General features: G+C 38.9%; 1 protein-coding gene across 1 annotated transcript in view; it reads right to left on the reverse strand.

The window, feature by feature from the left end:
- NT5DC2 (5'-nucleotidase domain containing 2) overlaps positions 1–27,786 on the reverse strand; it is a 62,202-nt gene that overhangs the window by 20,713 nt on the left and 13,703 nt on the right. Inside the window, 9 exon segments of the mRNA XM_032805849.2 lie at positions 152–233; positions 4,151–4,249; positions 4,826–4,937; positions 5,611–5,671; positions 9,600–9,728; positions 17,645–17,738; positions 21,791–21,846; positions 23,517–23,591; positions 26,087–26,271. Of these exon segments, the coding sequence (XP_032661740.1) occupies positions 152–233; positions 4,151–4,249; positions 4,826–4,937; positions 5,611–5,671; positions 9,600–9,728; positions 17,645–17,738; positions 21,791–21,846; positions 23,517–23,591; positions 26,087–26,271 (893 nt within the window).

Genomic DNA, 27,786 nt, shown 5'->3' on the forward strand with positions numbered 1-27,786 from the left:
TTTTTTTTTTTTTTTTTTAAAGCAAAAGGAGAGGGAAATAAAGCTTTCACCAGGCTTTGCCAGGAACTTCTAAGAACATAGGAATTATATTAGTCCCTATGGTTTTAGAGGGAATGAGCAAATGAAATACAAGGCTTTATATTTTATTTACCTGTTTGTAGATCTTTCCCTTTTCTAGTTTGTCTATTTTGTCCCATTGGAGTGAGCCTTTGTCATCCAATTTTCTAAAAGGTCTAAAAAGGAAACGGGGGAGCACGAGTTAAGTAATTTACATTTTTCCAATTGCCATACACAGCAGTAAATCACATCATGAAGCTCCTAAATTAATGTTATGCAACTTGTACAAAGTGAATTTTAAGCAAAAAAAAGTGACCTTTAGCTTCCTCTTCTCATGAGGATAAAAATTTAGTTTTAGCCTATTAAAGTTTTTGTATTAACCCTCCCTACACTACCACAAACACCTGAAAGATCTGTATTGCTTTTGAGGGACCAGGAAAACAAATGCTACAATCAGGCAGCCTTTTGCCCAGACATGTGCCTACCCTGGCTGCTATCTCATTTGGAGGTACAACACACCCCATTACATACTACACTATTAGGAAATCTCAGAATAGGGAAAAGCAGCTCTTGTAGCAGCAGAAACCGGGGGCTGGTGGAATGGGGATCTTGGCATTTATACAACCAAAAGTGGAAGAGAATTCTCTATGTCCCATCTTGCTGGTCTCATCAGTGTAGGAGTAGTCTCCGTTGCACAGTTTCTGTCCTAGTGTTGTGACTAAAGCAGCAGGTTACTAGCCATTTCCTTGAGAGACTGTTCCACAGTGTAATACAGCTCATTATCACCAAGCTTTTCCTGATATGCAGCCTATGTTTTCTTTCACCCTATTAACTCTTATTATATGACTTGCTGCTCTGTTAACAGTCCATCTCATTTGAGGGTATATTGTCCTTCAAATATTTGTAGGGCCATGTCTCCCAGATCCCACTTAGTCATTTAGCCAAATTCTATTTCTCCATAAATCATGCGCGTCTGGCTCCATTTACACTTCATTTTACAATTAATAGCAGTAAGGTATTGTTATTCAAAAACCCCAAGGTCTACATGCTGTATGTAGATACCAAGACAAGCTGTAAATCTCTCTCATGATAAGAGAGATTAGACAGCTCCTCATGCCTGAAACAAAGTGAGGTGCCTACCTATGAGTGGATGTTAGGTTCCTAATAATGAGGAAGGCTGATTTTAGATTAAATAAATGAAAAATAAAAAAAATTCTGATGCCACTTTCCTACACTATTAGAAGCATATGGATGTGAGAGGGAAATAAGGAAAACTAGTTCTATCTAGTATGGTTATTCCTAGATACTGTACCAAGAATGCCTGTAACCCTCAGCCTTTCAGAGTACTCTAACTTTCTGAACCTGTTTTGGTATGTTACTTATTATTAGGACTTGTACAAAAAAAAAAAAAAAAAAAAAAAAAGAGGGCATCTAACCAAGGCTGTCAAATTACAGACACAAAATTATACCATCCACAGAACAAACTTCCCTCTCCCACACATAGTAAAGCTTTGATAGAAATTCAAAACAACATTCATTATTTAACATAGTTTACAATGATGTACAAAAAACAGAGTATGAAATAAGATATAAAAGGTTTAGCACCACAGAATAAGGAGCAGCATAGTAACAACCGGACTATTATTCACTGTACTAGGTACTGGAGATGGGCCTGGAACTTTGTCACCATACTAAGAGTTTCCAAACCAAGGCTGATTACAGATGGAGAAATTTTAGTAAAACACACTAGTAAATTTAAGAGTACTCTGACAGAACAAGTGTGCCTAACAGTTATTTAGATCTTTTGATAATTATTCAAACAATAGTGTTATTTATACATAGCATTGTCTGCTAACCTGTTGGTTCTTCAACACAACTGTGAATTGTGCAGTATTTTATATAAATTGTAGTGGTGCCCCGGAACAAATAAACTGGTTGTGACAAACTCAGTGTTTGTATGCAGGGGTTTCAGAAGATGATTTTTTAATACTAGTTAAAAGCATTCACTTAAAGTTACAGGAACGTTATAAGGTAGAAGTTAACTCTCTCCAATGTGCTACTGTTTCCGCAGAGATCTGTAGCAAAAACGGTTGTTGGTGGGTCACTAAGCAGCATTGTATTGTCATGTCCCATGAGAGCCATTCATCCTGTGACATGGGTCAAGCCCCATCAGACATACTTAGTGCACTTCCCCAGATGGAGAAAATGAGCAAAGTACATGCTGGAGGAAGGAGACAGCAAGGAGACAAGACAGACGCCTGTGGAGAGCTAGAGGGAGGAAAGGAGACTCCAAGTAGGAAACCCAGGGAGCATCAGTGTTCGGTACAGACCCAAAAGGAGCACAAGAGGGGAGTTCAAGGGCTGCTAGGAGACTGCAGAGCCCAGGAAGGGCTACGAGTTGAGCTCAGAGGGCAGGCTGAAGGTTGTTTTGAAGTTTGAAGAGAAGACTGATCCTCAGAAAAGAAGGGTTCTATTCAGCTTGAGACTGGGATGAAAGACTGTTCTGGATTTGAAGACCCCAGAAGGGGTGGATTTTTCTTTAGGACTTAGCTGGAAGGCCGAGTCGCTGAAGCAACCAAACCAAGATGGAAGTATGGAAGAGCCAAGCTGAGCGAGAGGAAAAAGGAGGCAGTGGCTAGTCTGAAGCCAGACAGTGTAGGTGGCCTGTAACAGTGCCATAACAGCTCACCACAAACAATTAAACTGTTTCACTGTTGTCAATTGATGTGAACATTTACACCACTAGGAAATGGGCTTTAAAGTTAATGTAGTGCTGGCGAAAGATGCTGGCTTTAGAGCAACAGATAGTGAAGTTCTTTAGGTAGGCAGAAAACAGTTAAATTATGGACAGCATCAGCACAAGCCTCTCAAAACAAACCTCCCAATTCACCTGGGCCTTGAAATATCTCTAGGTAGCAGATGAGAGGGCAACCTAATTTTCACGGTCTGTTATCTCCAGGCCCTTTTTGCTAAAGCTACTAATTGTGTTCAGAGGTGTGTCTTGTTCAGGGTAGATGTGCACTATTAACTGAGCAAGCACAACAACTGAATCCTGCACTTTCATCATGAACAGCAGCAGCATTACAGATAAAGACTTACTGCCTATTTTTGCAATTAAGGAAACAGTTATCCACGCCAATAAAAATGAAGCTGGTTTTCAGTAGAAAGCCACCTCCCTGATGAACTGATCAGATTTTTGGTTTGCAAACAAAAAAGCCAAGCAAATATGCCTAATGAGTGGGGAAAACACTCAACAATTCCACTTCTAACTGGGCTAATGGCTTGATTAAAAAGAATATTCTCTGCTCTTGGTAATAGAATAAAATTGTGTCACTCATAAGTTGAGGCAGCACTGTAAAAAGATACAGGTTCTCTATATCTGTTTTCAAGAGCCAGCATGACCACTTCTCCCTTCTTATTTTGCAAGTCTAAAGGAAATCGTTACCAATAAAAAATAAAAAACTGGTATGTCAGAAATGTTTTGCTAGGAATGTTTTCTTTAGTCACCAAGTATAAGAGTTACTGAAAAGAGAAATAAGGAATAAAAATTAAAAAAAAAAAAAAATCCACCACCACATACAGGGTGAAAGTACCAAGTAATTAAGAAACCACCCCACTTAAGTTACTTTGCCATTTGTAGAAGGTATGTTAGTGCAGCAAGAAAAAAACTGCACATCACAATGTCCAGCATATTTCAAACTTTTCATACAGTTCTGCTATTGTCTGTTCCTTCCATTTCTTCTTCTGTACCACAAAATTCTGATAACTTCGTAAATGCCCCAAATTTGGAGGCAAATTCTGGCTTAGGATTTCACGAAATGCTTTTTATTAATGGAGGAGAATTATATTTGCCCTAATAGATGCATCTGGCTAATGAATATCGAAGAAGCAGGGGACCGCAATTCTGCACCAGGCTTAGAATTTATGATCTAATACAACACACACACCACACACACACACCCTCCCCAAGAGGTGGACAGTTTTCTCGATAACCAATACTTTGGAATGGGTGGAGGAGAACAGAGGAAATGTTTTGCTTCAGGAAAGTCTACAAGCCAAATGCAGCCAGTGCAATGCTTACAATGGAACATACTTGGCGTTCGTTCTATCAGTTGAAAAAAAGGTGGGTTTATCAGCTTCACAATGACCATGTCAAAGAGTCCGCCGATTCTTGCCAACCATATGTTTATTCCTTTACTCTGCAAACAGGGAAAAGTCTAATATTCCAAGAATCCCCCAGAGTGAAATCCATAAAAGCTTTATTTCAGTTGGTCTTAAACTTTTTTTTTTTGTTTTTTTATGTAAATAAGTCTTAATGCAGACATTCCAAAAACTTCTGACTCCATTTGCTGCACATAGGACTGCACACAGTTGTTGCATCATTAACTTATTTTACCATGATAAGGAATTCTCTCCTCTATCTACCTCAAAGTCAGCAAGTTCTGACTCAGAGATATTGCTTGTTGGCTCAATGTTTAGGTAAAATGACAGCAAAATTAATACTGGCCAGTCACAGCCCCAACAGAGAAGTTAGAACAGCTCCCGTCAAAGACAAAGAGAACCTTGTTGTTAGTATTGCATGTTTTAATAATCTGTATCACAAGCCACTGTTCTATTCCCCCAATCAAATAGAATGTCCACTGAAATGTCCGCATTAAAAACATCCAGTTTACTACCTTCAAATCCTCATTGAGGAAAATAGGCCCCAAACCATATAGTCTAAAGCATGTAACTATAACCATTGATTCATATTCTTTTCATAATAAACGATACTCACACAAAGCTGAAGGGGCTGTTTGTAATAAGGAAAAGTTTCTTGTTGAGGTTAACCAGTCGGTTTAGGACAGCATAAGTTTCATCACCATGTAGGATATATTCCTCTGTTAAAAAAAAAAAAAAAAAAAGAGACCGAGACCCACAAGTCTGTATCATCTTTTACTATCAATTTTTTCCACCCGCATATTATTTAAAATTTTGCGAGGGGGTTTTTAAAAAAGGTTGCCTACGAGACATCATCTGGAATGCAGAGGCCCATACTCTTGGGTACACAGCGTTATAATTATTGAAATAAGCAAGATGAATAGAGAATTACAGCAACAACAAAACAAAAAGCTAGCTTTATGTACTAGAAGAGTTCGCCACCCCCATGCACAAGTGAGTTAATGTACTTTTGGCAGGCAAGTAAATGTAAAAAGACAAAATGAACAATTATAGTGTCAAAGGGCTGACTATATAGTGGGGGCGGGGAAGTTCATCTACAATAGCTATGGCCTTTTTTCCACTTAACTGCTAATATCCCCAACTTATAAGCAAATAAAATAATGCTGGAGGGATGAAAGGACTGTTCTTTTCTTTGTAAAGCAGCCTTGGTCAGTACCAAAATACCTCTTTCAACTCCTCAGATAGCTTTAAGCATAAGCTATGAACATGACCTTACTGTAGCTTGCTATTATCACTCTCAGTTCTGGTCTGGTGATGTACTGTAAAACCAACATTCAATAAAACATGCGTTAGCACTGAAAATTAAGAAAAATGGATTTAAACTTAACTGACCCATGTCCTTCTCAATCCATTTGTACATCATTCCTTTCACATGCACATCTTTAATGGCATCCTAAAAAAGAGGAAAACGACAGCTTTGAGTTTTAAATCAGAAATTCCTGAAGGGAACATCTAGTCTGATGCAGAACTTCAATTTTAACCTGTTCTGTGCAGGTGTCTGTGCCAAGATTTGAGGGGTGTTGAAACAATAGTGTTCTTCACGCCATATACCAAAAAATTTCTCTTTATATAAACAAGGATCATTTAAAAAAAATATATTGATCTGCCTATGTGTCTCTCTTTCATTATACACAATAAGGTGAGGAATCCCAAATAGTGCATGGGTGTCTGTCTCTTTCCTATATGTATGAACGAGACTAGCAGCCATGCACTATTTGAACCTGTCCAACCAAGAATCCCAACATCCCCCCATCTAACAAGGCCTGCAAGCTGCACACACATTCGTTCCAAGAGAGTGTCATTCTTTAAACCATCCTATTTTCAGATTGTGTTTGTTAAATCTGGTTTACTTCTGTTTTTTAAAGCCAACACCAATTTCTGGGGTTGGAGTGGGGGTGGGGAGTGAGTGAGTGAGTGAGTTACAGATACACTTTCCATTTATAAAGGTTTGGAGGTTATATAGAAGTTTAAGTTTAACTGGACATTTTTAGATCAGACACGTTCCATCATATCACGTGTTGTACCCCTTCACTGCAGATTCCTATATTCAGGGTCTACAATAATTTTAAACAAGCATTTATATGCAGCAGCAGATGCTTACAGGGTTCCTTTGTGGTGGTGGCAGCAGAGCTGATATTCAGCAGCTACTCAAAGGCCATTTAATTGCTTGCTGATGGAGGAACAGTATTGAAGATTTGAACTGCACATTGGGACATATTTAATAAATTGGCCTTAAGTCTTTCGACATTTGGAGTTCAGAAGTGAAAATGTGGTTGAACCCTAAAAACCGATGCCCCATGTCATTGACCAATAGATCAGTCTACTAGATTAAGAGGCACAAGTACCAAACAGCGATGGGGTTATCACCACAAATGCAAGCTCCTGTTCAGGAAAAAAAATCTCTCTTCTGATGGCTTGATATCGGTGACAAGCAGACAACAGTAAGTACTTATGTGCTAAAACTATATTCATAGCAGAGAAAAGAACACCAGGTTTGCTAGGCTCCTTGGTCGCAGACTCCTTATCCCACGCAAATAAAGAGAGAGCCTGGAGCTGTATTGCAGCTAGAACCTTGAAAACCCTGGGAGATGCCATGTGATGTTAGAAAAGCTCTCTGAAGGATGGCAGGGCCGATAAACAGTTATGCGTTTTGTTCCCCAATACCAAGATTGCAGACCAACTTGAGCCTGTGAACAAAATGCTCACTTGCTTTAATCCCTGGGGCAATCAGTTAATATTTGACCTTTCGACCAGTACACAGTGCCAAGCTTCACATTAAAAATGACAGCAGGTCTTTGAGAAGTGCCCAAGATAACTGAATGTTTAGATTGCCCATGATAAATGTTTCTTGCTCACTAACAGCAAGAGTTAGGATAAGTGTTTCCAACATGAGCCTGATCCTAAAAATACCTTTTAGTTCACTGAAAAAGGTTTTCTACGAGGGATGGAGGAGGGGCTGCCAGTTTGTTTCCAAAGCTATTACCAAAGTATGTGCATCATGATTCTGAGAATGCTGAATTCTAGGGGTTAGCAACAGAGTGGGAGGAGTTTTGTATTTATATCTTCACAAGAACTTCTGTCCTACTTTGCTGAACAACATTCTGAACCATGCCTGGCAGATTCTTTGCCTTCCAAAACACAAGAATTAGCCTCAGGGGAGTAGTGACATGAACAGGTAAGGTTTTAAAGAAATATTTACCCTCATTAGTCCTCAAGTCAGATAAGATTCCCCCCGCCCCCAATTCTGCATTCGTTGGACACCCATCAGAACACAGCACAGCAGGCTGATTAATAATTATTGTGCTTTATATGTTCAGAGCGCTGAGCAGGTATCAACCCACACAATGTATCCAGTGAGGTATATGTTGTAAGCATCCACTTTATACACATGAGAAACTCCAGAAGATAAGGTGAAGTAACTTGAGGCCAAAGAGCAAGCCAATGCAACAGCCAGGATTAGAATTTAAGAATCTGACAGTGCACTCATTCTTCTGGATCACACTGTAGTGAATATTATTGCCATCCATTAATAAATGGCACTCTCTTAAATGTGCTTATCTATACCTATAGTACAGTCATTTGGTTCGAAGTCGTAGATTCATCCAATGGCTTTGAAGAAACCATTGACATGACTCCTCACGATTCACTCCAAAACCAGACTAAATAAGTGTAATGCAATTCAGGAAGGCCTTTGCCACCTTGATATCCAGCCACCCAAGTACTAAAATAAAATATGCCATGTATATTCACCTCCGTAGTCTTTTCACTTCCCCTGTATATTATTACAACATTGGTAGGACAGCTCCCAGAAGCTGAAAATTACACAGCTGTTTTATATACTTTCATCTGCTATAAAAGGCGAAAATTTCATAGACTAATGGTGAAAAGCACATCTTCAGATTAATCTACTTAATGAATTGTCCTTTAGAATGTTTAAAATAACCAGACACTTAGTTCGTACCAACTGTATATAGATTTTTTTTTCCAACCCTTAATAGCAGAAAGAGAAAAAGGATTCCATGTTTTGATCACACAAATACCTGTATTTTAAATCCAAACATCAGCGCAACCGAAAACTCTAGGTTAGGTTCAAGTTAGAACAAAGCTTCCCATTTTCTGAAGTGTAAACATTCAGTTGGTGTTTCGAAACACCAACATCTTTTAGCTCACAGATCTTTTTCTATTTTGCGATTAATTATAAAAAAGTGATACTCAAAGTATCCATACTCTTAACATCACATAACCTCATAAAGACAGGATAAACCTATCTGTCCTCCAGTCACCCCAGGAGGATACTAAGGCTACAGGGTAAAATAGATCATCATCAGTTAGCCCTTGTCCAGTTATTCTTACACTTTGGAATAGCATAGGTTGAAAGGATGCATCTTCCCTAGGAAAATGAGTTAACACAAGGTAAAAATCTTAGTCAACATGAGTTAAGAAAGCAGCTGGAGTTTTCTCATGTTAGCAGGTTGAGGTAAACCAGGTTTTCCTTGAACTACCTTGTCTTCACTAGGATTTTACCTTGAGTTAGTTAACACAAGGTTAGAACATTCTTTTTTCCCCCCTAGGGAAGGCAAAAAGCGCAGCAATACAGTCCTTACCTTTAGGTGAAAGTTTGCACACTGCTTCTCACAAGACCCCACTTAATCAAGTAGGAATTGAGAGCCCCTGCCCATGGAGGAGAAACCATGTGTCCTGCATAGGGGGAGACCTGGAGTCTTTTAGGGCTCTATCTAGGTCAAAGGACTCATGGGACTCACCAAAATTTTACCTATAAATTAACTGAAAATTCAGAATACAACCAAGCCATTAAGCTAGTCAATAATCCCCTCAGGTGAGTGAAGAAATATCCTGCCCATATTGGTGAGCAACATCAGAATAATTAGATCAATGCTAAGGATTTGGGGGTTTTTTTGGAGGGGTGGGGGTCTGATTTTTTTTTTTAATTGCCCCTTTTAAATAAGAGAGGATAGACAATGGGCTGCAAATAAAAGCGGGGACTTCCTGAAGCACATTGAATTAAATAATTCAACTCTTCTGTCATTTTTGGGGCCCTGACCTAACAGGCCTCTAAACGCTACCAAAATAAGTGTTAAAACAAATAATAATAATATAGTGACCTAATAGTATACAAAGATCTCTATTTATTTATTTTTTAAAAAGCACTGTATGTGCACCAAGCCTCCCTAATTAAACTAGATGTTAGAAATAATAAAAACTTGAGTTTGGACAGTACAGAGTTCACAAGTAGCAACAAAAGATTAACTGTGCCATATACATACTACTGCATCTGCATTTCAGGTGTTCCTTATACTCACAGATATGTCCTTGTAAAGATGAACCTGGTCAAACTCAATGCCATGATTTATGAAATAGTCAATGACAGAGGAGAGCAGGGTCATTTCAGGAAGGGAGAAGATGTCCATGAATTGTTTAATTGAAGGACCCTGAACAGAAGGGGAAAAAAAAGTAGCATTAGAAATTGCAAGAAAGCTGTGAACGTGGTGTTAAAGAGTTCAGAATGGTTTCCCATGCCAATTAAAGGTGGTGGGGGAGGGGGAACTTGTACTGGGTTCCCCCCCAAGCTAATTAAGGTTGGCTCACATCAGTTTCCAGATGAGACCTCTAAAGAAAGCCTAAGTACTGCAGGATGCATCAGCGACTTAGTAGGTGGCACTCTGCCCTTAAATTAGGTATTTATATAATGTAAACAGTTCTTTGGAGCACTTGACAAAACAGGTTTCCTGACCACTGCGGACATTAGATAACCACAGCATTTTTTAATAAGATATGGGGAATTAGCCAACCTAATACAGTATTCTTCACTTCCTGTTCAGAACAGCTATATAACATTTCAGTGCACTGAGAAATGGTTGTGTTTCACTCCAAAAGGGGTGACAGGTATCCCTGTAAATCCCCCATATCCATCCCACAAGAGTGCCAGGAGGCTTAGTTAAATGTTTAAGACTTTCAGATGCAAAGGCATCAACACTTCAAAGTGTTATGCTTAATTATTCTCCTGAAGAGGTTTCAGATGGTATTTAACTGATCAACAGGTAGCAAAATGATTTAAACAATGTGTGCCCAAAAGATAACAATGGCCAGAAAAAACTCATGCCACACAATGCAAGTTCCCCAGTTATTTCAATCCCATTAATTATACAAAGGCTGAGTTTATTGTAAAAGTTAGAAAATTAGTAATAAAAAATTAAATGACTATGGGCCTAATCTGGCCTCGCTGTGAACAGATGTTACTCTAGAAATCGCGTCAAACAGCAGGTTTTGGACCACGAATTCTAGTTTAATACAATTTGCTAGCTTTATATACGTAGAGCTCGCTCTTCTTAAATACAACAGACTTTGCCAGAACAGATACAAAATAACCACCACTGCATCTCTTTCTGGATGTACTAAAATTTGGGAGACAGATTCCCAAATCCCTCCTGAGAGCTGCAGATGAATGAGTAATTTAGCTTTTCATTTGTCTATTCTTACAGCCACTCTGGCACTAATTAAAGACGTCTGGTGACAGAAAAGCAGTCTGGGAAGTGCTTGGAATTGCTCAAGAATCTATCTTCTATCTAGCTATTAAGGATGTCTGTGCACTCATTGCAAACCCCAGAGCCTCGAAGTTTGACCCATAAACAAATTCCCTAGCAAAGAGAGACCTATAGGCCCCGCACACTCCAGCACATCCATGGCCTCAAAGTCAATGCATATAAAGGCAGTAACATGGAAAGTATACGCACACATAGTATACAGATATGAGGAAGTGTACCCCTGAAGAAGAGAGGATGAGTGCTGACTCACTAAGAAATGTAGGTCGCAGTAGGCATCTTTCACCAGGCGCCAGAGATAGAACATTTCCAGAAACATTTTCCAGATGTTCAGTGTCCCCAGCCCCATGACGACAAAAGCACTACCACAGAGCTCAATGACAGCTTCTCCTCCTCCCCCTCCATGTCCAGCCATTACTGAGGGAAACTATGTACCAGTTCCTCAAACCAGACCACAAAGAAGTGTTGCATCCAGGCAACCTGTACAGAGTTAAGTTAAGATACTGTTCCATTTCATCCCAGATGGAAGAGTCCATTGGTTCATCCATTGTATTAGATTATATCTATTGCAAGAGTGTCAAAATACAGGTGACATTTTAATTGATAAAACATAACTACCTAGATTGGAATTTGGTTAGGAAACTCATGTTGAGACCTCTGCTCTTGCAAAAGTGTCATGTGATTGTTAATGACCAGAAGCAGTAAGGACCTATTTTTACATCTCATCCGAGAGAGCACATTCTTTATTAACTGATGTAACAACTTGCATTATTTTCATCTTTCAGTATGAAGAAATATAATTATATTTATTGCACAAGAGCATTCTGGCACTACTAAGATGACAAGAACACTGTATCTATTTAATCCGACCATTGGTTCATCAAGACTAACGCCCTGCCTTTGGCAGAGGTCAATAATGGATACTTCAGGGGAAAACCAAAACCCCATAGAATGCATGTATGAAGCAAAAGAATGTCAAGAGGTGTCTGAAGAATTCCATCCTGAACCTTACGGCAAGGAGATCATGATGGTCCCTCCTGATGTTAAAGTCTTTGAGATTAGACCACAAAGTGGTTTGTTTATATTTTAGCTTGGTCACAGAATTACCTATCCCCTTTTAAAATCTAGTTACAGTATTTAGTCCATAACCTCATTACTCTGCATTCCACAGAGTAACTGAATACTCATCTCCTCATACTATGGGAGTTGTATAACAAGGAGGAGGGACTGATTATGGAGGGTGTAGCAGAAACTAATGTAATTCATATACTTTAGTCAAGCCCCCTTCTAATGCTTCTCCCTTCCAGGCTTAAAAAAAATTATTACACCTCTGAACTTAAGACATGTAAATCCTTATGGATTTACTATCCACCAACACTAACTCTCATAGCTCAAAGGATACTGCAAATATTCAGCTCAAGAAAGAATACAAATGGGTTTTGAAAGTGATTTTTGCTATCCTTACTGTAAGCCCCTATAGCTTAGAAAGTGATCATTAAGAAGAGATCCAGTGTAGCTATGAAGTGATTGTGAGGGAATTTCTTCTTCTCCTTTGCAGCAAGGCCAGTCAAAGGAGTTTAAATTTGTGCACAGTGATTTTAACAAATACCTTATAGGTCCAGGTTAGAAACCAAGAGGGCAAGCGAAACATCTGTGATAAACATCAGGAGTTTAGGGGGAAATCTGTTTTAATCAGCAGACGCACAGAAAACAATAGCTCTAGTTCCTTGGAAAGTACTTGTAGGAACTTTGCACTGATGTTGCATATTAGAACCAGAAATATAGACTTCTAATTCTCTCATTATACATTTTATTTAATTCAGTTGGTCTTTAATGGCTTAGAATTGAATAATTCCTTCGAAGTACACTACAGACACAGGAAGTTTAAAAGTTTACTGTGAAAGATACAGTAGAGAGGATTTGCTGAACCAGAACTAATACCTAATGGCAGATGAGAGACTTGTTGGATCTCTGGGTCTTTCTGACCACAAATCCTATGCAACATGTACTGTTGTGTTTGGAATGATAATATTAAAAAGTCTGGAAGAGAAGAAAAAAATAGCTTTTCTTCTAATAATGTTATTGGCTCAACCAAGTTTGTCAACACTGCATAAACAAGCTGAAGATGGAGAATTTCAGTTTTTCTAGTTCCATAAAATAAACCTGACCCTCTCTAAAACTGATGTGCTCATCTTAGCCCATGACAGGGCACTGTTTCCAGAAGGAGCCATACAAAGCATTATACACATAAGAATTTATTACATGGATTAAAAGGCTAAACATGCTTAAGTGTCAGTCAAAGTGACCTTGGGTTGTTGACTTAAAGGGGTATTACTAGACTGTTTTGAGGAAGCCTGCAGTTCAGCTGCCAGATGAAGAACTCACTCAGGGTCTGAAGTGAGGTTGGGGGTGGGATTTATGAACTTAGTTTTTCCCAAAACTTCCATGGCACGAAGCTAGACAGTTCTTCTAAAAAGAAGATTTGATTCTAGCCCGGTTCCATTTCAGACAATGTAGACAAATTTGAAAGGTGCCAGTGAAAGAAACTTAATATTGCCAGACCTCTGACTGTGCAAAAAACCCAAACATACAGTGAATCTGATCCACAGAATAATTAAAAAGCAGTTTCTGGAGCCCTATGCAGCGCTGAAAGCAGATGGATTTCTCTGGCTGTCTGTGCTGCTCATACATGCACTTGAATAATCATCCAGGCTCAAGGTTAGCCAATGCACATTCATTCTCTGGAAATAGTATTCAAGCCAAATGGAAGTATGAAATCTAACATACCTTTTATAGTTAACATTTAACAATGTTTTGAGGGAAAAAGCTATCTAAAGAAATCTTTGAGCTATAATGTATCTCATCATGGAATAAGGATTAAAAATTCTATTAAATATAGTACGAGACAATATATTCATGTAACATTCAAGAAAAGTTTTGTAAACGCATTCCAATAGTTCATGGATTAGGGACCCAGTTTTATGGGATTCTAGGGGCTTCTGTATAGATTTAGGTTAATCTTTTTATCTACTCAATGGAACTCGGTATCTTCTAGACCAGTGGTTCTCAGACTTTTGTACTGGTGACTCCTTTCACACAGCAAGCCTCTGAGTGCAGCCCCCTTATAAATTAAAAACACATTTAAACACCATTATAAATGCTGGAGGCAAAGTGGGGTCTGGGGTGGACGCTGACAGCTCACGACCCCCGCATGCAATAACCATGTGACCCCCTGAGGGGTCCCAACCCCCAGTTTGAGAACCCCTGTTCTAGACTGAGCACTATCAGAGATGCTTAGTTTTGCAGTTCTCAAACTGTGGATTTATGTTTCCAGAGATAACAGCAAAAATGTTTTAAAATAAATAAAAATATCAGAGGTGAGAAAAAACAGACCTCAACCCAATTGTTCCTCTGCAAATGTGCGTACACTGAGTCAATCCCTTACCTCTCTCAAAGTGAAAAAAGTTTCAAAAACTTCAATGAATAGAAGATTGTTGGGTGCGGCATAAATCTGGATAAGGAGAAGTCTGGAGATAAATGTGAGAAGGGAGGGACAGGCAGTAGAAACAAATGTTAAATTGTTTGAGCAGCATATTCCAGAAGTCTTGAGGTCTTTCTGAGTGTGGCCTTCATTGATTTGAGATCTACCATACCATTCTCTCACTAGAAGGGAAAACCTGTAATAGCAGCAGGCCATAAAAAGACGCACAGTTTGGGAATATTTTAATTAAGTTCCTTTACCTGTGGGTAAGACAGGCATGTGTGCAAAATGCAAACAGAGCAACAAAGAAATGCACGGCCTAGTTGCCCGAACGAAACAATATCATGAGAAGTGTTCCTTCTCAGGAGGAAGCTGCACTGAAGATAATGATAGGAACATGTCTGAATATGCAGGATCTTCAGGTGGGTAAACTTTATTTCATACTTCTTTCTTAAGAACTGCCTGTCTTCCTTCTGGACTATTCTTGAATTTTCATGTTTGAGGGAAAAAAAAAAAATTAGTTGTTACTCTATGGTACTAGTATTTTAGATGCAGTTCAGATAAAAAAATAAATAGCTGAAATAGGCTATAGATCTTCCTTTTACAATTTCACCTTTAAAGTAGTACTGAGTGTCAGTGAATGCAATGAGTAATACTAAATGAACAGTATGGTAATAATAATTAAATAACTGCATCGACTTATTTTGTTTAGGAGAAGCCATCCTCAACATACAGGGTTCTGAAGACTATCTACCTTCCTGATCACCATCATTTTCTACAGTCTCAGGAGTTACCTGCCAATGATAGTGTCTCAGTCACATCATGTATGTCACATAGCCACAGTATATCACCTGTAGCAAAAAAGAGGGGGAAAAATCTCCATCATCCAGAAACAGCCATTGATAAGTTTGTGGTAAGAACCAGCAGATAATCAAAAAAGGTAATTGATGAAAAACTTGCCCAGTTTGTTTATGCAACAAAAACTCTCCTTTCTGTATTATTGAGAACCCACACGTCATTAACGTGGTTCAGGCATTACAACCAGAATACAGTCCACCTAACAGAGCAGATGTCACAGGCAAATTGCTGGATAAAATGTATGAAAGAGAAACTGAGCAGTGTGCAAAAGGTCTAGAAGGTAAAATTGTTAACCTGAGTCTTGATGGGTGGAACAATGTCCACAATGATCCTGTTGTATGTGCCTGTGTGACAAGAGAATGTCTTCCTTACAGAAAAATTGATACATCAGGAAATGCACACACAGCAGAATACTTACAAGAAGTAGCAGTAAAAGCTATAACAAAGTGTAAAAAAAATTCAAATGTCTAGTATGCAGCTTGGTCAAAGACAATACTGAAAATGTATCCAAGATGAGAATAAGTTATTTAGAAGAGAGTCCCAAGCTAACATACAGTTGCAGTGCTCATTTGATGCACTTCCTAGCCAAAGACTTCAGTGTTCCAGAAATAAAGGCTAATGATATTGAAATTGCAGAATACTCCTGTAACAACCACATTGCAGCAGCTGCTCTGAAAAAAGTGGGAGGAACCAAGTTAACTCTCCCACGGGACGTGCGATGGAACTCAGTAGTAGACTAGTATCAAGAACTGGCCTAATTTGATGGCAGCGTGTGAACAAAATAGATGGCACTGTCACAGCCAAAGTTTTCAACATTGAGCTTAAGAGAAATGTTCAACACATGCTGAGTACCCTGAAGGCTATTTCTGTAGCTTTGAACAAAATGCAGAGAAATAGCTGTTTTATTGCTGACGCTGTTGAAATTTGGAAGGAACTGAGTGAGATCTTAAAAAGAGATATATTCAATGACATAGTTAAATTACAAGCATAAAAAACAAAATGGGCAAATATTCTCAATACTCAGTACCAGGGTCAAACCTTAACTGCTGAAGAAGAGGTGTTTGCCGGATGTCCATGTTATGGCATTATGGAGGGATGATGGCTAACTATAATAAACTTCAGAGCTAAGGGTGAACCATTCAAGAAATATATATATTTGCTGATGATGTTTTAAAGAAGTCACACCAGAGAACTGGGTGAAGTCACTTAAGCACTTGGATTCAGAGACTGTTGAAGTGATAATCTCACTTAACAACAGTAGCTTCTTCTGCTGGTGAAGAATGAATTATTCCAAAGGAAGAAAATATTCTTTCCAAATTGAGAAATCATTTGGGACTTGAAAATGCAGGAAAGCTTGTTTTTCTTTTCCAATTGTGAACAAACAGGAAACTGAAAGAGAAGACAATTGAGTTAGCTGCAAAAGCCAATATTTTAAGTTTCTCATGTTGACCTGGCTGACAGAGTTTGTTTTTAACTAAAACGGTTAAATGAAATATACATATACACACACTTGACTTTAAAAAACTTGAATGTTTAATTAAATTCAAAAAGTCATATGCTTGTTTTGTTAAAATATTATATGATTGCTGTTGGAGAAAAAAAATCCAGAATACATAATGTTGTTTTAGTTAAATGAAAATTGTGATGTCTGTCTGGTGATGTTCTCCTCCTAATACAGCAGGGCAAGATAATCTTCCAAATATTAATGATTAGTCTGTTGAATTGGAGATATTTATGAAGTCATTGGGAAGTGAACTATCTGCTTCAATTACCTTTGGTAAATGAAATAGCCAAAAAACATTCATCCATTTTCTGATATAGCTGTAAAACTAATCAGAAAAGTTTTCAAAATAAATCAATCACTTTAAAAATTTATAGTGCATACCTTCTAAAAATGAAACCTACATCTGAATTGTGAAGAATATGTATTAAGGCTATAACAACCAACAAGAATGCACTTTTATGTAGAAATCCATGATTAAATCAAGTCTTCCTGATTAGTGATTTAAATCATGATTTAAATCAAATCCACCCTGGTACTAACTATGCTGGGATGCCTGTCATTAGAGAATACACACAGGGGTTGGCTCTTTGCAGATATCAACTGCTGTTAAATGGCCTGATGACTGATTAATGAGGCAGGCTGGAACTGAATGGGTGACCTGAATATGGAATACACCATACCTCATTATCAATCGAAAGCCATTGAATTCTGGACCAAATACCCCAACAATTAAAAAAAATATTTCCACAGGCAGGTCTCGGCTTCTATACCCCTTTGAATAAGCTCTGGGGTAAAATTCCCACAAAAGCAGAATGTGTTTAAACTGGCAAGTGCTGTTCTTTTCTAATCTGGAAGAAGCTATATAGTCACTTTCACTTACTCCTTATGCTGCAAGGTTCCCAGCTGACAATAAAAGTTAACATATCAGTTTTAAAGAATGCACTGAAGTGTTGCCTACAATACCTTGCCATAGAAGTCACTCATCTGGTACAGTGGGATGTGCTGGGTACCACCATACAATTCGATAACCTCTTCATCAGCCACTGGCTTTAGCCCTCTACAAAATAAAATCACAAAAAAAATTGCATCACTAAATGGGCTGCAAATCTGAGAGGAGAGAGGAAAGCTCTCTCTCTTTTTAATCAAGCTCTGAAGCAGACAAGAAGTGGATATTGGCATGAAGTCTGTTTTTTACCACCACGTGGCATTTCACTCATTCACAATTCTGACAGAGCAGAGATAAACTTTCATAGGACATTTGTAAACAGGTACATAAGAACATAACATAAGAAAGTCCACCTAGCCCAGAATCCTGTATTCTGACTGTGGCCAATGCCAGGTGCCCCAGAGGGAATGAACAGAATAGGTAATCAAGGGATCCATCCTGTTGCCCATTCCCAGCTTCCGGCAAACAGAGGCCAGGGCCATCATCCCTGTCCACCTTGGCTAACAGCCATTAACTTGAACTCCATGAACTTACCTAATTCTTTTTTGAGCCCTCTTACACTCTTGGCCTTCACAATATCCTCTGACAAGGAGCTCCACAGGACTGTCACTGCACACTGAGTGGATGTTTTCAGAGAACTATCCACAACTCCAAAATCTCCTTCTTCAGTGTTAACAGCTAATTTAGACCCCATCATTTTATATGTATAGTTGGGAAATTTTCCAATGTGCATTACTTTGCATTTATCAACACTGAATTTCACCTCACCCAGTTTTGAGAGATCCTTTTGTAGCTCTTTGCAGTCTGCCAGGGACTTACTTACTCAAGATACTTTACAGGCTCTAGCTTGATTGAGAAGTTTCTCTATACCTTGATTTAGTCAACATGGGAAAGATTCTGGTTCCATATATTTTTATCTCAAGGAGGACATGCACCACTGAACAGATGTGGCTGGCTTTGATCTTGCACAGCAAGATCAGACTAATGCGAGATGCAAGGCTTCTCCATACTTCTTCTCAGACAAGAGAGAGAGCGCGCATATGTATCAACCAAAGACCAATGCACAATCTATGCTAGTCAGCATCATATAATTAAAACTCATCCAGAGTTCCTTCAGGTAATTAGTGTATTACTAACTTAACATGGCAAGAAACTGTGATGGTGTAAGAAAAAGTTTCATGTGGCTTTGTATAAAACTTGTGCAAATATTTTTAACACAGAATAGAGCCTAAAATATATTTTACTGGTTAGTTTAGCTTTCATAACCGAGAAGATCATCTCTGTAAAAGACTATTCAACCTGGGTAAACCTTACCTAATATGTGCCCCTAACATTCAACCATGCTTTCAGGATTTAAAAAGCTATGTAAAATTAGTCTGCAGATGTGGAGATGATGCACACATTTATACAGTTTTTTGTAATTACTTGTTTTGCAAACTATTTACTCATCAAGCCAATGACCCTTTCTTCTGACTCAACAGATCAGAATGTTCTCTTTGAAGAGTTTTGTTTTTTTTAAGTTACCCTATTTGTTAAAAGGAAATTTAAATATTTACACAAAGTCAGTTTCAATAACCAGCTTTAAAAAAATTATTTGAAATAACCCTTTAATACAGGTTCAGTGGAGGCTGGTGAAATGCCTGGGAACCATAAACAGGGCAGTGTTGAAAGAAAGAAATTCCCTTTGATTTTGGAACTCTGCTTCTGCCAATCTTGGGGTTTTAATATAATCAGAGCTTAACTGCGAAAAGACACTGTTCCGCAAGTAAAACACAGTCAGTTTCCACAGTCAAAAGGCTAAGGAAACAAAAACACACACCATTTTATGAGTACTACTTTTAATACAGAATCCTAAAAAATTAATAATAATAATAATAATAATAAAAAAGGAACAGTGCAGGATGGTTCCCTACTGCAGTCTCTCATGCTTTCACAGTTCTGCTTCAAATATATAGGATATTGGTACTTGGGAGAGGGTAACAGAACAGTCAGAATGACTGATGATGTTTTAAAGAGGCTTTTCCTACTTTTGTCATAACATTATTAGGAGCAAATCCCATATCTGTACTCCCACAATCTGTGTTTTTAAGAACTGTCAAGGGCATGCATGACTTTGAATGGACGCCGTTAGGTCTCTATTGTAATCTAAAATAAACTCATTGCAATCAGTGGAAATTTACCCAGATTAGGACCTCAAAAGTTGGCCCTTGTTGATTTAGTTCCCTGAATTAATTTAAATAAAAAAAAATTCCCTTTCACTGTCTATTCTTGCTTGGCAAAGCTGAATCAGATAAACATATTCAGTGACTTTAGACCAGCCTTCACTGCAGAGGGAAACTCCAATATTAGTGGATTTGTATACACACACAGAGTAGAGAACAAAGTCCCCTGTACAGCACTGCTGTAATGAGCTACATGTTCTTAAAAGGGATCTAGTCCTATTGATCCACCCTTTTGCTATCTTAGAGAGGGGCCGTGATATGGAAAGGAATGCAAGAGCTGACTGAAACCTCCTGCCAACTGCAACACTGGCTGCTGAAAAGCAAGGAGGAATTCATTAGGCAGGAGATGGATCTTGGGAATGGGAGGGTTAAGAAGTTATGTCCCACATTATGATGCTGAGAGGTATATTTCCACCCAAACATGAGACCAATAGCTCATGACAGAATTCTCTAGCCACCTTTCCCCATGTAGAACATTGTGCTTTGGCTGCATCTTCTGGCCTTGTCCCAATCCAAAGAGACTGGGGGAGGGGGAGCAGGGCATCAACCGTGCCTCAAAAAAATAAAATTAAAAGAAAAATTAAGGTGGGATGTCACCACAGCCTGTGGCAGAGGAAACTGATGTTGACACACATTTATTACTTCGTTCAGGTCTCTGTAAATCCTAGGGACAGGTCAGACAGAGTTCCACACATGACATTAATTCTGTCCTTCCTAGTCTAATGATGCTGTATATTGCAAACAATAATGCACAACTGTTATTGAAGGCTGACAGCAGTAGTGAAACTCTACAGGGTATTTACTTTTGGGTACCTGTTTCCTATTTGGGGGAGTTGAGGCAGGGGGAGAAGAGAGACAGAGGAGACAATCAATACTGAAGCTTCACCATGCTCCCCTCAGTGTAAATGAATTGCTCACTTAACATTGGCAAATATTTGAGGTGCTTCATTTGGGAGTCACTGGCCCAAAGTAGAGTTTAGAAGTATGGTGGGGACATTAGCCATTAGTTGCCTTCATTTGGAAAAAAATATTTAACTATTCCAGCCACCAAAAATGTAGCAAAATATTTTGCTTTATGTTCTCTGAAGAGCTTCAGTTTTTGCTTTGGAGCATTCGTTTGTTATAGTGCTCTGTATCGGTCTTGTTGCTTCTAAAAGGACAGTCTTCAAGTCCAATCCTGCAAGGTGCTGAGCAGGTTCAAGTCTCCCACGGAAGTCAGTGGAACTTGCTGGTGCTTATATAACTAGACAGGATTAGGACTTGAAAAGCTTTTATATCAAGTGTGTCACTCCAACTGCCAGGATGCAGCATGTAGTGAACTAAAGAGCAGCCAAAGTAACCTGTGTGCTACATACCAGTGCTCTATTCAAGGACTTCTGGTCCACTTGTTTAAGAAAGGCACTCCCTATTACTTAACTGGGCACTTTACTCAACTTTTTCCACTCAAGAAAAATGCCTCAGTCCAAATGGAGTTAAATCCATATCCTTATTTTCACCTCCAAACAGCTTTCTTTCCAGTATTGGTGAGCATACACCTGTTAGGACAGGTTTTTTTCCATGTATGGACAGCTCTACAAGAGTTAGTCTTTCCCTAGTCCAATGACTTAGTCAGAAAAGTTGCCTTAAGTAGACTGCACTGCAATCTGCAGACTTAGTTGGTTAAGTGATCAGATGCATCATTGTCCATAAAAAAAAAAAAAAAAATTAATTACAGTTTTCACTCCCACACTTGGCTCCATATGCCTGAAAAAACCACAGCCACATGTAACTGCATGTCAGGCAACAGCTTGGAATCATTACTTAGCAAGTGGAGACAGGATAAGCTAGAGAAGGTTGCTTTCCCCATTTAAAGTTTGACTTTTTTAAAGACGTGAGACTTTGCACTCCATCTTCAGTGTGAACCTTTGGGGCATTTAGTAAATGCATTCATATTTGACACACCTATATGCAGTCCCCAACTGGACATAATGGAAAGCATCAATCTTCATCAGAAGACTCTGTGAAGAGAGAACAGTGAACAGTCTTCATTGGTAGCAATTGGTATAAATTTAGTCAGGAAAAACTACAGATTAAGTTTACTGATGTCCCAAAGAAATAAAAAAAATGAATTCTAGTTAAAACTAACCTAATCTGAATGTATTTTTAAGTTGTGCTTAAATCACTTTTTCTTTCACTGCAACATTTTTGAAGCATCACAGGGAAAAACATCAAATTACCATAAACTGAAGCATTACATAATATTACATTCCAATTCAGGTTCTATTTCAAGCTTTTTCAGGGGGCTGCAGGTGGAAGAGGAATGGAGTACAGCAGTTCTTTAACATTAAAACAATCCTTTGTGTACACATAGCATGGGAGGGGCTTACGTGTAAGGAAATCTATAACAAGTCACATCTTACTTAAGCAGAACTAATAATTCAAGTTTTTGTGCCAAGTCTTATTTTCTTTTTACTCCATGCTCAAGTTCCCATTCTTGAACCAGAATGGGAACATCAGACCTTCCCTCTTTTTATATTGATCTTCTTTAGTCACAAGGTATTCCTTCTTTTTCATTCCCTAGGCATTACGCAATACTCATAATGGAATTTAACCAAGTATAGCCTCAGAGACTAACCCAGTACCACTCTGAGAATCAGAGATAACAGTGTGGTATCAGAACAATTTGTCCCTTCACCACTATGAGTGCGGGTTACATTGTTCCCCAATGTTCCTAAACTAAAAGGCACTCCCATATCTAGCATATCACCATACTATTAAGCCTCCATTCCCACTTTCTGAACAGGAATATGCAGTTATGCTAAACCAAAGCAAATAGGCAGTATGCTCCTTTTGCATAGGGCTTGATTTTCAGGTGGTTTGAAATGAGAAATGAGGCAGCCCACACTACTACCCACCCACCGAAAGGAAGAGTTTACTTGGTGTCCGAGTGATGTGTGCTCTTATTTCAGAAATCTGTGCTTGGATAGTAGCAAGCAGAACACAGAAAGTTACTGGACAATCTCTCCTGCTGCAAAGCAAGAAACCTACATTCAGGACAGACTGTTGCCATAATGTCAGTTTCAGCATTATATCTTAGCTTGGGCAGAAGAGAATAGAGTCTGGGAAATCTAAAATAACTTCATTCCTCTTTAAACGGGTGCATTCTCTAGTTATGCTGAATTAATTGAACACACTTAGTCTGGTTATTTCTGAACCAATTATCAGAATAAGACTAGCTTGTACCAGTAATTGTCTGTCTCCCTACTAAATATAAGCTGTTTAACTGCAGCACTTTGTGTGCTCCTAAGCCTCTCAAACATTACAGGGCTTCAGAAGGAATATCTTGAGAAGCTACAAAGCTTAATGAATTGTTCTGGCCTCTATTTCAAACACTGGAAGTAGTGAAAGGAAAATGATTTTAAAAGATAATAAAATACTGAAAGAGAAAGAATTAGAAAGAAAAGAGACCATGTAGCCAGCCTTTTATATTAGTTCCATTTGTCCCAAGGAGCTTACAATCTAAGAGAACCTATGCAGGGACAGATACAACAATCCCCAGTGCATATTCTTCTGAAAGCTGTTCTATCAGTTGTCATTACAGGAAAGAGATGGGACTGAGTTATGTGACAGGCAGATCACTACCATTCAAGGGAAAGCAAGTATGAAATTTAAAATTTGTGTCATTCACCTTCTGCACATCGTAGTGAAGCCCTCTGATGGCAAATCCTGGAAGGTAATCATATTTCTTGAGTCCTTCTGGATACTGGAAAATATTTCATGAGAAAGCAGTTAGTTCAGTGAAGCTGTGCCAGGTATTTAAGAAAGTTTTCCAGTTGACGAGAGAATGAAAAATTTGACATACTGAATCAGTCCCTGTAGCCCACCAAATCCCAGTACCCTCCATCCAACAGTGGCCTAAGTGAACCAAAAGATGCCAAAAAACTATAACGCAACTGCCAAGATTTGGGATTCTACAAACTGGAATGTTTGCTTGGGCAACTAATCCCTAACTCCTACACCAAACAGCTAGTGCCCTAAAAAGGGTAACTATCTTGAGACGAGCTTGAAATCCACTTACTAAATTCATCATATAAGTGAGGTTTTTCCCAAAGAGTGTGAAAAAAGGCTATACTAAGCCACCAATTTCTGAATGATTTAAATTTTTGGAGTTTTATTTAATTTTCATAAAAAATAAGCTGTTTCTAAACCTTTGTGCACATTATCATTAACTTCAAAATTTGAAACACCTCAGGGCTTTCTTCCCAGGTGTGCAGATAGACAATTGCATTGTATTTGCTGTTGGTCAGTGCTCTGAAGCAGCCACCAAGCAAAAGTAACATAGCTGAAGTCTCTTCTGAGCAGCAACGAAATGAAAGAAGCTTGTCAGTTTCATGCTGCTGCAGTTTGGGATAAAAAGCTTCACCTCACCTCCAAAAAAAGCCATAGGCAGACACAGGAGCTACTCCCTGGGTGACAACACTCCCCCACTCCCTTACACATGAAAAATTATTAAGACGGGGGGATAGGGGTAGGGGGCTTGAAAGAGGCTGATGAATCAGAGTTTTCTACTGCCCATGCTTTTTCACTTAATCACAGATAGGAAGCTGACAATGGGTAGAGTACTAGTAGAAGGAGTGGAGTTTCAAGTTTCAGATACTTTCTAGCTAGAACTCATGCTAGACAATGATAGATATCCTAATACCCTCCACCATTCCCAGCATCTGGGACTCTTCACCAGAGTGTTCCTCCAGACCTTGCAAACACAGATTCTCTCCCGACCTAGTCTTTCACAGCTACCTGTGGCTAGTAAGTGTCTGTGGGGGGAAGGGATAGCTCAGTGCTTTGAGCATTGACTTACTAAACCCAGGGTTGTGAGTTCAATCTTTAAGGGGCCACTTAGGGATCTGAGGCAAAAATCAGTACTTGGTCCTGCTAGCAAAGGCAGGGGATCAGACTTGATGACCTTTTGGGGTCCATTCCAGTTCTACGAGATAGATATATCTCCATATATTTTTTTATTCCCCCCTCCCCCCCCCCCCCAAGCCCTAGTAACAATAGATATTATCAGTCAACATCATACATTCCCCATTTTAAAATTCCTGGCATCTGTCATCCTATACCCACAAATTCTACAGAATGCCTTTTTTTTTTTTCCATTGTCAATGATTTATTTATAAGCCATATTTATCTTGTCAGATGCCACGTCTGTTAGCCTGCAATGAGCAGACTATTCATTCTGAAGGTTTTAAGGGTCCTATTCTGCATGCATTATTCTGTACCCGTCACTATGATATCAGAGATCGTAATATGGCAGAAGATGTAGGCTGGAATTCTTTAGAGAGAGAGAACCAGGGAGTTAAGAGACCTAACTCCTCAGGCTGTTTTGAAAATTCTGGCATAAACATACTGGTTCTTTTGATTTTTTTTTTTCCATTTTCTGGAAGAATCCTCCATCCCAATTTTAAATAGATTCTTACAGGCTGTCCTATGTCCCACCACTTAGTTTTGCTCCATTGTGAAAGAATGGGTGAGGTACGGGATTCGGGGGTGGGGGGAAGGGGAGAGAGAGAGAGAGAGAGAGAGAGAGAATGAATGGATCTGAAGCCCTAAAATGACCGGGGAAAATGCCACTGCCAAACCATTATGTGACATGGTATGGGCACTAGGGAAAAATATTGCAGTTTCAGCCACACACCTATAGAAATCTGCATATATTGAAGTACCCAGCTTTGTATTTCTTTTCTTAAAAACAGAAAGTGCTGCTAACTTGTCAAATAAAACGAGACAAGAGAACATATATATCATATCATTGGATGTGCCTATTTAAGAACTTAGTCCAGAAAATTTAAGTCCCATACAACTATTACCTGGCCGATACTCTAACTATAAAAATAAAATCACCTGTTTCTAGGGCTACATGGGCCCATCATTAGACCAGGACTGGTTAGTGCCCATCTTCTGATTTGGGGTTAGGAGGATGTGTGGTGGCAATGTTTTTTGTGTTTTTTTAAATAGTGGCAACTCCTTGAAGATGCTCAGACATTTGTAATGTTACAATAAATCCCAAGGGAAATGGATTAGCAGACAGCGTGCCAGGTTCATGAAATATATAATTACATAGCTATCACTACCATAGATAATGTACACATACACAGTGGTAATAAGCAAATTTTCCAGAGAATGCTTTACTAAAAGATTTTGGAGAAAAGAAAGCAGTAAGATTAATGAAAGAAACCGATCCTCTTTTCAGAAGTTTACCTTGTACTGTTCAATTAGTATGTCTCTGGCAGTGTTGAATATCATAGAGTGCAATAAACTAGAGTACTGTGCTAATGTATAATCATAATCAAAGCCATAGATCTCAACATCTCTCAAGCTGATCTCATTATTTGCGTAGATAGCTGCAGGGTTAAGGAGATTGCAGACTCCTGGTGGAAGAAGATCTGCAGAGGCAGAGGGGGGAAAAAAGAAGCCATAAATTAAAATTTTATTTTTAAACTGGAAGCAGTTACTTTATAAAACAGTGTTCATTTCTACCCTCCAAGGAAAGGGATTTGTAATCCTGCTGTCAAAGTTTAATATAAAAACTACTAAAATATTTCTTCCCATGAAAAGGCATTATAAAGTTTCCAGCCAGGCCTAGTGAACATGGCAATTGTTTAAAAATAGCAAGATTAACATTTAGTGACAAGATGTAAAACAAAGTTATTGATTTTCTGATCTATGTAACATTAAAACAAAAGTAGATTTGAGGATTTAATCCTGCCAAATTTCTGGATCACAACAGCTAGCCACCTGTAGCACCAGCTGGACATGGTGTGTGATAGGTAACTGTGGTATGTAACTTCAGAAAATATATCCTTTTATTCATACTTTGACATCACAACAATCTAGATATCAGTTGTAAGAAGTCCAGAATTATTAAACCAAAGATCTAGAAGACTGTCATCCACTTGCCATGGAACTAGAAAGACTTCGCAAAAGAGTTATTCAGATTTGGTCTGGTTAGTTATTTTGTTTTCTCTACTCTTACTTCACTCTCTGCTCCTCATGCACACTGAGAAAGATAAGCAGATTAAAACACACACACACACACACACACACACACACTAAGCTCCTAGAGTGCAGTGCTGATAAAGATTGTTTATCAGAGTGAAGCAGAGAACCTACTGCCAAAACAGATCTCCCAGACCTTACAAATTTTCTGTGACTTTACAGCAAGGTATATTTTAAATCAATCATGAATGCAGTGTTTAGCTCAGTTGTATAATGACAAAAAAGTTTTTAAACAGCTTAGTCATTCTGAGCTCTTATGTATCCTCTCCCTCAACTGGCTATGACGACACCACACTGAGGCCTGGTCTACACTAAGGGGCGGGGTCGATGTAAGATACGCAACTTCAGCTACAGGAATAGCATAGTTGAAGTCAAAGTATCTTATTTCGATTTACCTCCCGTCCTCACGGCACAGGATCGATGCCCGCAGCTCCCCCTGTTGACTCCACTACCGCCGCTCGCCCTGGTGGAGTTTTGGAGTCAACGGGAGTGCGTTCAGGGAATCAATATATCGCGTCTAGAGACGCGATATATCGATCCCCGATAAACTGATCGCTACCTGCCAATCTGGCAGGTAGTGTAGACATACCCTGAAACAGGGCAGACACCATCTGAAGCTTGCCATTGTTCACAAACTGTCTTCACAAGATGACCAACTGCAGTAAGTGCTACTTCCTTACATAAGGCTCCGTAACTTTGTGCATGGGGGCGGGGGTAGGAGAAAAGAGACAGGGGACACAGTATAGCACATTACTCACTCCCACCCCCATAATTATATTTAGGTGTTCTTTTCCCTTAGAGATGGGTCTCTGTTTTGGGTTCCAATCCTGAGCACTCCTATCTGCCTCCCATTCGCTTGTGGACACACCAAACCTCAGTGTTTGGCTATTCCAAAACCAATT

The sequence above is a fragment of the Chelonoidis abingdonii genome, chromosome 16 (assembly GCF_003597395.2).
Source record: "Chelonoidis abingdonii isolate Lonesome George chromosome 16, CheloAbing_2.0, whole genome shotgun sequence".
Classification (NCBI taxonomy): domain Eukaryota; kingdom Metazoa; phylum Chordata; order Testudines; family Testudinidae; genus Chelonoidis; species Chelonoidis abingdonii.